The 15,050-nt window shown below is 40.5% G+C and overlaps 1 protein-coding gene across 1 annotated transcript in view; it reads right to left on the bottom strand.

The window, feature by feature from the left end:
• Window positions 1-15,050, bottom strand: part of stim2b (stromal interaction molecule 2b) — a 187,240-nt gene that overhangs the window by 109,827 nt on the left and 62,363 nt on the right. The window contains exon 3 of the mRNA XM_069925002.1: window positions 14,315-14,445. Coding sequence (XP_069781103.1) covers window positions 14,315-14,445 — 131 coding nt within the window. The remainder of the gene's footprint in view (window positions 1-14,314; window positions 14,446-15,050) is intronic.

Here is a 15,050-nt window from a genome sequence, read left to right on the forward strand (position 1 = left end):
AATTTGAAAACCACTGATCTACTTCACTAATTGTACCTAATTGACTCGTTTTGTGCACGATTTCATAACTCCAAAGGAAATGGGCCGATGACAATTTTTTTCAAACAAAATAGTTCGGTAACAATTGGGCCTACTGCAGTGGTTCTCAAACTTTTTTCCCTACTCACATACCACTTTGTAATCCCGTACTAATCACAGAGCATTATGGCATAGGGATTACTTTAAATGGTATGTGAGTGGAAAGAAAATGCTTGAAAACCACTGATGTAGATGGAGTCCATGGAGGGGAGGAGTGTTTGCATTCCCAATCACTAATCCCTTCAGTACCCATTAATCACAACCTGACAAGGTAAAAGTCCAGTTTATTTGTACTCATTGCTTTTTGTTTACTAACCAATTCTTCATCTATGTCAGTGAATTATATCCACAATTTCACAGACTATAACTTTGACTCAAAGACTATAACTTTGACACAATTTCCTTACATATATTAAAATTCATCTCATGGGATGGAAACAATGGTTATCACATCTCATTTCAAATGTTTGCCATAAGTTCGGAGATATGAGAAATGGAAGAGTCCATGTGTGGAATTAATTCGTGAAAAAGGTTAGTTCAATCTCATCCTTCCAGGTTCCCACTGCAGTTTTTGCTTCAAATTTTCCTTTGATCTGGACTGCTTGAATTTGATGCACACCTCCCCCTTTTTCCTGATCAGTCTCTCAAAATTCCTCGCTTTGCCCTTCACCTGAACGGAGACACGCTGAGCCTGAACTCTTGCTATCTCACACTTTCCAGCTGGGAAAGTGTATACCATTCCAAATAACAAAGATAATTCCCCTGTCATCATTCATTTTGAGCCTAGCCATTCAGGTCTTATTGCCTTGTGGCATTGACTCTTATGTGCTTTATCGTCTTCTCCATAGACCTCTGGGTTGATTGCTATGTCTGCTGTTGTTTGAAACTGCTGGAGGATTCGTCTATTTTCTTCTGAAATGTGCCATGGTTTACTCCAAGATCAACACTGGAATGTACATCTTTCAAATACTATGTTAAATGTGGTTAACAGTGAAGACTCTTCATCAAGCTTCACATTCCAGTACGCATTTCTGGCATCAGATTTGCTGAAAACTCGGCCTCTGCTATTACTGGCTTTATTCCTTCCAGAGTTGGACTGGGCTGTGGTTCATTCTGATTGCTCATTATTTTGGTTTTTGTATCCCTGAGCCATTTATTAATTTTCTCCCTCACCACAGTGGATTTCACCCAGCCATTCAGGTTAGTGACATTGGCCATCATCCTTTTTTGCTCTTTCTCTTGGATTTTATTTACAAGCTTCAGCTCAACTCATCCTTTTCATGGCTGTTGCATCATTGGCTTTGCTGAGGAATCAATATTGACACAATATTCAACATCTTCAACGCATCCAAACACTCCATCAAGATGTTTCATTTGGATTAAGTCAGTTCTGATTCTCATAGGAGGGGACTTCTCAATTGATATATTACTTTTAAATTTCACTGTGGTGAAGAGTGAATCTTCACAATCTCTCAAAAGCTTGCAGTTACATGGGAAAGTGCCAAAAAAAATTGGTTAGTGGGAACACAACAACAGTCCTGGGAGTTTCAAATGGCCGATGTATTCTCGACCATGCATTTTTATTTTCAATTCAGTAGTTCGAATTTTGTTCTGTACATATTTTGTTACAACCACAAAATATATGTGGCACAAAGGTCAGAGTCCATCGAAGTGAAGCAGAAATTCACTTGCACTTGTTTGTGCTCTAGGGCACTGCTGGTTATTTGGAACTCCAGAATAAGATCTAAAAACAATCCGCTGAAGAAACTCAATGGGTCAAACAACATCATAGGAAGAAAAGAATCAGCAACATTTTGGATCACAATCTTCAAGACTTAATGATGGGTTTCAACCCAAAATATCAACCATTCTTTTTTCTCCAACTGATGCTGCTCGACCTGCTGTTCCTCCAAGTTTGTTTTTATGCTCCAGATTCCAGCATCTGCACATGTCACCACAATGATTGTAGTTTTCTTTCAAGATCTAGGATTGCTGTCAAAGCCAGCATCTATTTCCCATTGCTAAATACTCTTGACAGGTTGAGGGGGGTGGGGGGGAAAGAAAGATGGTGAGACATTGAACTGCTGCAATTCTTCTGGTGAAAGTATCCCCACACTCAGATCAGGTGATGAGGTCCAGCAATGGCACTCAGCAATTATGGAGGATTGATAACAACTGGCTAAATCAAGATGCTATGCAAGTCAGAGGGGAATCAATAGGTGGTATTTTTCCCATCATCCTTCATGGTAGCAGAGGTCATAGATTTGGAAAATAGAGCTGCCTAGCTGAGTCAGTCTGCAGGTGGTGGGGAGGATGAACGTTTCGGATGTCAGCAGGATATACGAACCATCATCAACATTTTCTCTCAGACCAATAGTCCCAAAATTGAGAATCTAGTTACATTCAACTTCTTGTCATGTGCAAGTCACATCTCTGGCCATCCCCAAGCAGGTGCTTCACTCCAAGATCTATCAAAGAAAAAGGTTAAAAAGAAGGACAGAAGAAATGGTTCAAAGATGTTCTCAAGACTCCTTGGAAAATATGTACCCTCCTTGTCAAGTCATGAGAATTCACGGGCTTTGACTAAGCTCACACTTAGAACCCTGATTCTTCATGTACAGAACATATGGAAACCCAAATTGCTCTCTCCATTATGCACATAATGTGGCAGGTCCCCATAATGATCTCTTCAGCCACCTCATTACTCAAAGATCTAGAGTGAAAGAGAATCAATATCAACCCCAAGGGACTACATAAGAATAGAAGGATGAATCAGAAGACTGATATTACCATCATGATAACACGCCTCTGACATGCACTCTCCTTTGGTTTGATTCTGCTGGCTAAGTATAATCTGACTAAATTTATTGGGATCATCCCATACCATGTGCCTCATTTTTTTTAAACAAGTGTTCTTGAGAGATGGGTGACCACATATATTGGCATTCTTAGAAGCCTTCAATTGAACCGGAAAGATCTTACTGACTGTCTGAAATCTTTTGTGCAGATGATGCTCCCTCGCATACATGAAATCAAAACTATCCAAGAACTTCAACCAGCAATAGAATTGAAGGTCCTGTAAGGCAGTGTCTGAATCATGAGCTTGGTTGAATTTGTTACATGTTCCACAGCTCAGCTTGACAACTGTTGCTTCTATTTTCAGTGCAGTTTCTCTGATCAGTTTTGGAATGTGATGCTCTAAGAGATTTCTTTAGACATGATCATCAAAGTGCGAGATACCTGAGAACTACAGGAGGTTTTGTTGAGCTCAGGCAGCCCCATTTGGTTATCCTTTTTGTAGTTGCCTAGATATCTGGTGAGTTGGCAGCTCCGATAAGTCACTAGTAGATCAATAAATTAACCCTTCCAAATGGATTTAAATATTCATAGTTTATAATATAGAACCAAGTATTTGATTCCCCAGTTGCAAACGAGATACTGGAATAACTACCAAAATTTAGAAAATGATAAGCTTTATGCTCCGTACCTTGGTTTCTATTGCATCATTGAATTAAACAATTAAATGTTGATTTCTAAAATATGAATACAGTAATATATCTCAACTTGAAAATCATGGGTTCTCAAATTCTTTAGTGTTTTGTGATATTTGTAAACATTGCACAATGAGATTTGACAAGGAAATTGCACCATATGCAAATTTAAGTCATTTCCTTTTTGGACTGCCTTAAAAATGTACTGTTGAACTTAGTGAGAGACGTGGCCAGCATTTGGGAGCAAGCTGAATGTAACCAGAGTCTCCATGCTGGAAGAGTTGGCCTGAGAGAAGATGTTCATTTACCCTACCAGTGAATTTGGAGGCTGTTGTGAACTCAATCCTGAAAATATCTCTCCAATCTTTAAGGTGGCTGCTGTAGGTCATCTCCGAATCTTCCAGGGTTGGGAGGGGTTGGGGAGGAAAACAGTAAATTGGCATTGACCTGGGTATTGTGCTGAGATTAAGGTTTAATCTTCTGAAGGCTATTGACCCTGGTCTTTGCCAAGAGGTAGTTCCCAAGATATAGAAAGCAATTTACCTTTTCCAAGGTCTTGTTATAACCATATAACCATATAACCACTTACAGCACAGAACAGGCCAGTTCGGCCCTACTAGTCCATGCCATAACAAATCCCCACCCTCCTAGTCCCATTGACCAGCACCCGGTCCATACCCCTCCAGTCCTCTCCTCTCCATGTAACTATCCAGTCTTTCCTTAAATGTAACCAATGATCCCGCCTCAACCACGTCTGCCGGAAGCTCATTCCACATCCCTATCATCCTTTGCGTAAAGAAATTTCCCCTCATGTTCCCCTTATAATTTTCTCCCTTCAATCTTAAACCATGCCCTCCAGTTTGAATCTCCCCCACTCTTAATTGAAAAAGCCTATCCACATTTACTCTGTCTGTCCCTTTTAAAATCTTAAACACCTCTATCAAGTCCCCCCTCAATCTTCTACACTCCAGAGAAAAAAGCCCTAGTCTGCACAACCTTTCCCTATAACTCAAACCTGTCAACATTCTCGTGAAAATTCTCGTGTTGTGGACTTGCATTGTCATTAACTGCCCATCAGTCATGTTCTTGAATTGGGAATATTCTCCCAGGGGTGGAGTGTCACAATTTTTTCTCTAAACAGGTTAGTTTGCATTCTAATATATTACATGGTCACATCGTAAGGTTTGGGTTTAATTGTTTTAACTGATTCTATTCACCTTAGAAGAATAAATATATTAAGTGTGGAGCTCATTCTTCTGCTTGTAGATTTTCCACAGGCCCAAAATACTACCAGACAGTAGTGTCCTCCATCAAACAGCCACAATATGTTCAACACTGACAATGTTTAGTGTTTCAAATATAAACCATTAATGGAAGAATTGGTGAATTGAGCTGGAAAGCCAAGAAGCTCAGTACAAAACAACAGTAACTGGAGCAAAGCGTCAGGCAACCACCCCTAGAAACATCATCAGTATAAGAAGCTAACTAACAACATTACAAAGCTCACACAATTTGATATGACAGTCAGAGAAGTCTTTTGTTGCAGTAGGAGAGTGATGAAGTTTTCACATTAAGTGAGAAATGTATTTACTATAAATAAACTGACATGGTATTGGGAGATGAAGATAAGCCTTGCATAAATTATTGTACAGTAATATTGGCCAGTCACAAGGCATCCTTAATCAGTCCCTGACTATCAAAATACTTGTACATCTGCCAGCATACAAAAAAATTGAGTTCCAAATCATGGGTTGGCAATCAGCAACAAGGAAGAGCAAATAACTAGGTATACAATAGTCACAAGGTTCCACATTGGGACAGCTGCCATTTAGAATTTTCATGAGCCAACATGGCCAGACTTGTAATGAATATCAGAATAGAGAGATAGCAATGGCTGGATATACATGAACACAAACTTTTAAGGATCTTGACTAGCTCAATTTGCAGGCATAGAGATGGAAGAAGCAATCTTATAAAGGGAGCTACAAGGTTATGCGATTTACCAGGTGAAATGGGAATATACTTTCAGATTCAGAGAGAGAGTTTGTGTTTTATCATACAATTAATGTTCCCAGGTTATTAAAAAGCCAAACAGAAATAATCAAAGATAAAGCTTGGGACACAAAATGCAAAGTTATAGGAGTAATTTTTAAAATATATTTGATTATGGCAAGTCTACATCTCAAGTAATTGCATGACCTTCATAGTTCACATTTATTGGTAGGCTTGTCTGTGAAACAGAAAAGGGAAATATGGGGGAAATAATTGATCTGTGTCTGCTAGTTTGACACTAATAAGGGAATACCATAGAACTATTAAAAATTATCAGTTCTTTTGGCAACTTAAGTTGAAGTAGACTTGTTTGATATGCAAAGAATACAAGGGATTGTATTCACAAAAAAAAAGGAAGGGCATCTGATTTCTGGATCATTGGGCTCTCTTCCAGGGATGGGACCTGTACCAGCAGGACCGTTTGCCTCTGAACTGGGAGAGGACTAATATTCTTGCAGGAAAGATTGCTAGTGATACTCCAGAGTGGGTAGTTAAACTAGATTTGCAGGGAAATGGGAACCAAAGTGTCAGAGCAAATAGTGGAGTGGAGGAGGAAAAGATGATCAGAGAGGTTGGCTATGAATGGTTCCAGAAGAGATGGGGGAAGATCTATAAATGGATTTTCTGCATCTGGAAACTGACACAAAGTCTGGGGAAGTGAGGCATACAAGAGTGAGGTTATGGAACCCATACAGATTAATGAGCAGAAGGTGCTTGCTGTCTTAAAGCAAAATGATGGATAAATCCCCAGGGCCTGATAAAGTACCCCCTTGGACCTTGAGGGAGGTGAATTGCAGGGCCCCTTGCAGATGTATTTAAAATGTCCTTGGCCACAAGTGAGGTGCCTGAGGACTGGAGAGGAGCTCATATTATCTCGTTGTTTAAAAAAGGCTCCAAAAATATCCCAGGAAATTATAGGATGGTGAGCCTGACAACAGTATAGCTAAGTTGTTGGAAGGTGTTCTAAAAGATCAGATGTACAAGTATTTTGATAGTCAGGAACTGATTGAGGATGGTCAATATGACTCTGTGCGTGGTAGGTTGTGTTCAACAAATCTTAATTTTTTGAGGATGTTACAAGGAAAGTTCATGAAGGAAAGTCTGTGGATTTTGTCTACGTGGATTTTAGTCAGGCCTTTGACATGATTCCACATGAGAGGTTAGTCAGAAAGCTCAGTCGCTCGGTATTCATGGTAAGGTAGTAAACTGGATTCAACATTGGATTTATGGGAGAAATGTAATGTGTAAATTGGATCTGTAAGTTTGTAAATGACACAAAGATTAGAGGTGTAGTTAACAGTGAGGAAAGGTTTCAAAGCTTTCAGCTGGAAAAAATGGGCTGCAAATTGGCAGATGGAGTTGAGACAAATCTAGGTAGAACATTCACCATAAATGGTAGGGCATTTAGGAGTGAGGTAAAATCGAGAGATCTGGGAATTCAGGTACATAATTCCCTGCAAGTAGCCTCACAGATAGATAAGAATGTAAAGAGAACTTTTGGCACATTGGCCTTCACAAATCAAAGTATGGGAGTTGGGATGTTATAGTGAAGTTGTATAAGACATTAGTGAGGCTAAATTTAGAGTACAGGTTGTACCTTTTTAATCCAGCAACATTTAGACCTGACCATTGTCAGTCCACAGAAAATGCCAGAAAACAGAAAAGGTAGAACAAAGTTTAAAACAGGAAAAATAGTGTGGGATAGCACTGTTAGTGTAGCAGTTAGTGCAATGCCTTTACAGCACCAGTGATTGGGACTGGGGTTCAAGTCCCACGCTGTCTGTAAGGAGTTTGTAATAATGGCGGCAGATTCAAACATGGTGGACCACGGGAGTTGCCAGACCACGAGAGTTGCCAGACCAAACAGAGCACTGGATAAGAGAGTTATAACCTGTACTTTATGCAGTTTTGGTCACTTAATTACTGTAAAGATAAATAAAATTGAAAGAGTGCAGATCAGATTTACAAGGACGTTGGCAGAATTTGAGCAACTGAGTTACAGGGAAAGGTTAAATAGGTTAGGACTTTATTTCCTAGAGTGTAGAATAATAAGGGAAGATTTGATAGAAGTATACAAAATTATAAATGGTATAGATAGAGTAAATTCAAGTAGGCTTTTTCCACTTAAGTAAGATACAAACCAGAGGATATGGGTTAAGAGTGAAAGAGGAGAAGTTTAGGGGAATATTAGGAGTAATTTCTTCACATAGAGATTGCTGGGAGCATGAAACTAGCTGCCATCTGAAGTGGTGAATGCGGACTCAATTTTAAGAAAAATTTGGAGAGGTGTATGGATGTGTGGATCCTTATATGGACTGGGTGCAGATCAGTGGGATGACGCAGAGTTATAGTTTAGCACAGACTAGAAGAGCTGAGGGGCCTGTTTTTATGCAGAAGTGTTCCAAGATTCTATGGTTCTAAAGCAAAATAGGAAATATATTAGGAATTTTGTTAACAAAGTAGTTAACAAGCAAAACAAATGAATGGAATGGAAAATCAATTTATTTTGAGGAATTCAACAGGTATTCACCAACAAATGAGAATCAGTCTCATTACAAAATACATTGAATAATGTTGCACATCATGGACTAGGAAAAGCAAATAAATCACCTGAAACGTATATTAATTTTCCCAAATCCTGGCACTGCTCTGTTCTCACATGAACCAAATCCTATTCCCCCTCCAATTCTCAAAGTTTTTTTTTAAAAAAGGTACAAATATCAGGCTTCTTCTTAGCCTAAGAAAAGCTTATGCATCAAAAGATGTATATGCTTCAGCAATACACAGTGGAACTCCATTATAACGCAATGGTTTGGGTCCAAAAAAAAGTCACATTGCAAAAAAAGCGGGGTCGCGCTAAATCGGGGTTTCAATAAATCATTGTAGTTACAGTTGAAATTAAAACAGAAATTAATTTTTAGTTAACCGACCGTCCCCGCTGCTCACGGCAGCCCCAGGTCCCCGCTGCTCACGGCAGCCCCAGGTCCCCGCTGCTCACGGCAGCCCCAGGTCCCCGCTGCTCACGGCAGCCCCAGGTCCCCGCTGCTCACGGCAGCCCCAGGTCCCCGCTGCTCACGGCAGCCCCAGGTCCCCGCTGCTCACGGCAGCCCCAGGTCCCCGCTGCTCACGGCAGCCCCAGGTCCCCGCTGCTCACGGCAGCCCCAGGTCCCCGCTGCTCACGGCAGCCCCAGGTCCCCGCTGCTCACGGCAGCCCCAGGTCCCCGCTGCTCACGGCAGCCCCAGGTCCCCGCTGCTCACGGCAGCCCCAGGTCCCCGCTGCTCACGGCAGCCCCAGGTCCCCGCTGCTCACGGCAGCCCCAGGTCCCCGCTGCTCACGGCAGCCCCAGGTCCCCGCTGCTCACGGCAGCCCCTGGTCCCCGCTGCTCACGGCAGCCCCAGGTCCCCGCTGCTCACGGCAGCCCCAGGTCCCCGCTGCTCACGGCAGCCCCAGGTCCCCGCTGCTCACGGCAGCCCCAGGACCCCGCTGCTCACGGCAGCCCCAGGTCCCCGCTGCTCACGGCAGCCCCAGGTCCCCGCTGCTCACGGCAGCCCCAGGTCCCCGCTGCTCACGGCAGCCCCAGGTCCCCGCTGCTCACGGCAGGCCCAGGTCCCCGCTGCTCACGGCAGGCCCAGGTCCCCGCTGCTCACGGCAGGCCCAGGTCCCCGCTGCTCACGGCAGCCCCAGGTCCCCGCTGCTCACGGCAGCCCCAGGTCCCCGCTGCTCACGGCAGCCCCAGGTCCCCGCTGCTCACGGCAGCCCCTGGTCCCTGCAGCAGCCCCAAGTCCCAGATGCTCGCAGCAGCCTCAAGCCCCCATCTGCCCCAAGCACCCATATTCACTCCTGGTGGCAGCCCAATGACTCAACTGAATTCAAGTTAAATCAGGGTTCCACTTTACAGTTGATTCTGGCCATCCATGTAGCCAGCAAAGCAGATAAGAAGCAGAACTTGTCACTTTATACCAATCTCCAAATACAGCAGATATAAATGTGGGGTGTCATGTTTTTGGCTTTCGTGTTTGAAATTTTAATTATCTGCAAAAAATGTAAAATCTGTAAATTACAGCAATAGGTTACTAGAAAGACCAAGAGTATGAAACTTACAGACTAACTTCTAATCCTTCCTGGTCCTGCTGCATTATTGATGATGTTGAATTGGGCAGGATGAGGGAGAGGGAAGGTGTCTGTTCTGTTTTTTGCCTTGCAAAGTAGAATCATCAAAGAACAGAATTAAGACAAAGTTTTATGGTGCCAAAGTGGTAGAAAAGAAAGAAATGGGGGACCCCTTAATTGTGGTCAATAACACAGATTTCGCACAAGCGCAAAGATTAAAAATAAACAAATAGGTCAATGTAAGATTCTGTACATTGTACTGCATTGACAGACTCTGCATTTCCCTCTTTATTGCTGGCTACTTAGATGGGGAAATTAGACAAAGCAAAAATTTTTCCCAGTTTGATTCTGAAGGGGAATAAAGATACTTTGTGTGCTTCGACCAAAATTTCTCTCTCTCTCTCTCTCTCTTTAGTAACACAAAAATATAATCAGGGAGTTATCCTACTGTTGCATGTTCTTTACTCCACAGGAAATAACTCATTTGCTATGAGTTGGAATGGGCTGGAAACCTGTAAATGCAAATCTTCTTAAAATATCAGAGGAGACTTGGGTGATGACATGGCTTATTCATGGAAAAGATCAGTCTGAAGTGCCCAATAATGGGATGATGGGGGAAAAAGGGAAATGGAAGAGCTCAAGGTTATCCCACAAATGGACGCAGTGGATTAGAAGCACATGGGCAAAGTGATCACAGCTGCAGTAAGACTTGCAACAGCTCCCAAAGTTATCTGCTGTACAAAGAAAACTAAAACTTGCTACCTAATGTACTGAGGTTAGGATATGTAACAGAAATCTAATTACAAATACAACATTTTAGACTTACATTTAATCAGACCAAACGTACAAGTAATTTGCAATTTCTCTATCACCAAACTCTGCTACGCTCTGAAATGGGTTCCGGTTAATAAGAGCTATCTTGTTTAACAGACTTTATTGACACTTACTTTATTATTGCTACGCATCAAACTTACATGTGCCCATGTCATCTCCATGGTAACTGGGTACTCAGTGTCCAAAGCACACAACCAATGTGCACAGAATCCACAACCTATCTTTAAATGGTGTTTACTGCTGCTCAAACTGGCGTCAGAGTACTTGAAGTGTTAAGGCCGTGTAATCACTCATGTTGAATTATGGGTTTTCCCATAGAATTTAAGCGGCACTACACATCACCACAAAATCCAGAATGGTTATTCAGCAGAAGCCTTGCCAGTTAAAAACATTATTAGAGGAAGTCTTGATGTTCAAGCTTAAGATTTTTAAAAATCTTAAAAATTTAAATATTATTCAGAAAGCAAGACTAAAAACAAAACCTTGAATGTTTTAAGTTACAGTCCATTCTATAACCTCATAATGCAGGCATCTATGGGGATGACAGATAAGTGAATTTTCAGGTTGCTTGAGATAGAGTGTGCATGGATTGGCAAACTAACTGCTGGGGATGCCAATTTTAAACTTTTTTTTAAACCTCTTTATTTTCCATGATTCTTTTGCCAGTTACTTGAAGCTGCAGATTGCTTGAATTCTGGATAACGAGGGTTTTACTGTGTAGTCAAAAATTATACACTGCAGATGAACTCAGCAGGTCAAGAAGCATCAGTCTTGGTAGAGTTCTGGCTCAAAACATCAACCATTCTCACACTGATGATGCTTGATCTGCGGAGTTTCTTCAGCAGTGTGTTTTGCCTCAAATTCCTGTATCTGCAGTCTCCTGTGTGCCTACAAAATGTATTAATTTATTTCAAAGTTGATTTACAATGTGTAATTTTAAAAATGAATTCTGAAAACAAAACATCCTTTCAATTTCATAATTCCCAGAAAGACATGCAAATGTCACCTAAAGAAGATACAAGTCATTGAAAGTCAAGAATTACTTCATAGTCTCAAAACTGGAAATAACAGCAAAATGCAGAAATACATATAATCTAGTGCCATGTTAAAGACAAAAAAAAATCATTGTGCTTTGGATCTACAGCCACACAAATTATATCATTTAAACAGTAGGATAAGAAAATAATGATAACTGGGTCATTTTGTGTGCATCTCCTGGCTATAAATTACACATCACAGAACAAATGGAAGTGGATGGGCAGGCTGGAAAAATCCCAGAGGTTTCTTGTTTGGGCTAAGAGCAGTGGTGGATTAGCCATTAAGCTGAGTGTTAATGTGCAGAATTAAGTTTTATTAATAAATGAAAGCCTAATTCATTCCTTCGCTGCAGGGATATTTATTTGGTCAGTTATTATTCGTGCAATAGTTGGAGAAAATGTGTAATGTATAATGTATTCAATTGTTTTGAATGAAATTTCATCAAAACAAAAGGGGGAGACTGAACTCAGGTTTATAAATGAGTGGCAAAACTACAATGCCACTGGAGGAACTCAGCAGGTCTCGCAGTGTCCAGAGGAGGTAAGGATATATTATCGACGTTTTGGGCCTGAGCCCTTCTTCAAGGTATTTTCACCTCCTGTGGATGCCATGAGGCTGGCTGAGTTCCTCCAGCATTTCTGCGTTTTATCACTTTCACAGCGTCAGACAAAGGGTGGGGGCCGTGGGGCAGGGTCAGGTCAGGGGCGTCCTTACTAAAGCTCAGCTGAGGGCACGGGTGGTAGTTAATCCGCCACTGGCTAACAGTAATTTCAGTTCAATCAGCAGTTGGGCTGCTGACCCAATTCATCTAACCAAGTTCAGTGCTTTCCAAACAGAGTCAGAAATTAACTGATCCTACAGGAATGGAGCCATGCTCGTCCTAATCAGGTAAGAACAGAATGACAGTAAGCTACAATCCCCTCTATGATTAAAGCAAACACAAAACACTCTTCCATGCTTATTTTGGATATTACAGGACATCAGCCAATTGTAGATATAAACCCCAGTAGGAGTTCAGAATAGGAAATCGATTAAGCAAAAGCCTGTCACATAAAATACTCAAAACTTTGAATTTAAAATAAAATAAATGAATTAAATAAAATAAATATTTTCTGATTAAAATAAAATATTCAAAACTTTGTCTCATTTTCTCTTTAATATTTGAAACCTGCTGTATTTTTTATATTTACTGTACCTCCTCTGACAGATCAGGATAATGAAATTCTGCAATAAAGATGTGGGGGGCACAGTTAGCACAATGTTGCATCAGTACCAGCGACCGGAGTTTGAATCCAGCGCTGTTTTTAAGGGGTTTGTACGTGCATCTGAGTGGGTTTCCTCCAGGTGCTCAGATTTCCTCCTACCCTTCAATACGTACCAGATAGCAGGCCAATTGGACGTAACTGGGGGGCACGGAGTCAAGGGCAGAAAGGGCCTGTTTCCGTGCTGTATGTCTAAATTAAATTAAGTGCAAAAAAATGGATGATGTATTGAGATGAATTAAGGAAAAGGCCACTGATATTAGATTTCTGTTACTGGCCTGGAAATAATTCAATTTTCCTGTCTCTTCATTTCCCAATTTAGTGATGCTAAAGCCAAATGTAAAAGCCCTGAGTGACCCAGGTCTTTTGGAGCATTATTACTACACTTTAGGTTCAATTTTTATATCCAGTCAGTGAGCGATCAAAAAAATGCCAAGTTCTGAGGTGACCTACTTTTTCAGAACTTGACATTCTAACACAAATGTTATTCCAAATGCTGGCTCCAAATATTTGGAAGAAGGTCAACCAACATTTTTTTCTTTTTTGCAGCTTGCAAGAATTTTGCAAGACAGATGTTGAAATGATATTGATGGAATTAAATGTACAAATATCATCAGCCAAGTTATGAAAGACATTATTTATTGAATTAGTGTTTTCCTGAGTCAGTGCAAGAACAATGTAACTAAACGTGGCAACATGAGAAAGGCAGCTGGAGGTGAAAACACTATCAAATGAAACAAGAATGGATGAAAGAACTTGTAAACTAAAAAAGGATGCAAGAGTAAAATTGTGGCTGATCTTTTCCACAACAACTCTTTACCTCTTGATCCCCTTAAAATTCAAAATTAAACTTGTTTCTGTTTTGAACATAATCATCATCTAGCCCTCCTCTTAAGATGAGTATTCCAAGGGTTTATTACCTTTCTGGGTGGTAAAACATTCTTTTCATCTTCCTCCCCACTGGCCTATGGCTTATTTGAGAATGTGATTCCTGAGAATGTGACAGCCCTTCCAGGTTAATCATCATTCTAGCTACACCCCTAAGAATTTTGTATGCTTCAAAGTGATCACCTTTCATTCTTCTGAACTCTGTCTGCTTTATTCTCTCTCCAAAAGACAAAACTTCTCCCAAGAACCTTGGTTACTTTCATCCACTTTACTCACTAAGTCTCCGGCTGATGAGAGGACCAAGAAGATTTCTGATGTGCATGATTCAGAACTGGGCGCTTTAATTAGTCACAGGGCTATCAAAATCTCTTAATGACAAAAAACCTTCAAGTTAGTGAAACTTATCGACTGGACAACAATATCCATTGTTTAGCAGCCTACATTAAATTGTTCTGTATTCACTTCAAAGAAAATGAAGCACAAGTGGGGTATGAAATCTACATTATAAAAGCATAGCAATGATTACTTTAAGCTAGTCCATGCTCAAAATTACATCTTACCTCATGACTCTCCTCCACATCAACGTCCCCATCTGCATCATCATCCATCTGTTTGTGTATCGTTCGAATAGCCTCAAGAGAATGTCGGTCATCTTCATTCAGGCAAGCTGGGTTCAATGTCGTGCAGTTATCTTTAAGAAAAGGGTTTGACATTAGAATGTGATCTCAAAACAAAGAGTTATAAGAAGATCCTCATGTTATGGAGGTAGAGGGCAAAAGTGTGTTCCTAGAAATCAGACCACATCACATTATTCAATAATATGAAGCAGGATCATCGAGAAGTGTCAAGTAAAGATTCTCAAAAAAAAGTGCAATACATTTTTCTGCCAGATAAATTCCATCAGGGTAAATTGTATTCCATCTCTCAAATTTTTTAGAAGTAATTTATGAGTTCTATAAAATTAAATATCCATTAACTCAAACAGCCAAACATAGGGGTTATCTGTGATCAATGTTTCATTCTGATAAATATTTACACATTGAATTTCAAAGGAATTAATTTAGAAATCAGAAAACAATACCTTGCAAATATAATTACAGTAATTTGTCATTTTAAGACAGCTTATTTTATCATTTTTAATATCAAATTTTATCCAAATTTATAGCAGAACTTGGCAATGTAAACACTTCACATCTTTCTGAAATAGAATGATATAGTTCAAACCAGATATGCAAACTTTTCAATTCAAAAGGAAATTAAAAATAAAAAAGATATGACAAATTAAAAATCTACTTC

This window comes from Narcine bancroftii, chromosome 3 (genome assembly GCF_036971445.1).
Source record: "Narcine bancroftii isolate sNarBan1 chromosome 3, sNarBan1.hap1, whole genome shotgun sequence".
In the NCBI taxonomy this organism is placed as follows: Eukaryota; Metazoa; Chordata; class Chondrichthyes; order Torpediniformes; family Narcinidae; genus Narcine; species Narcine bancroftii.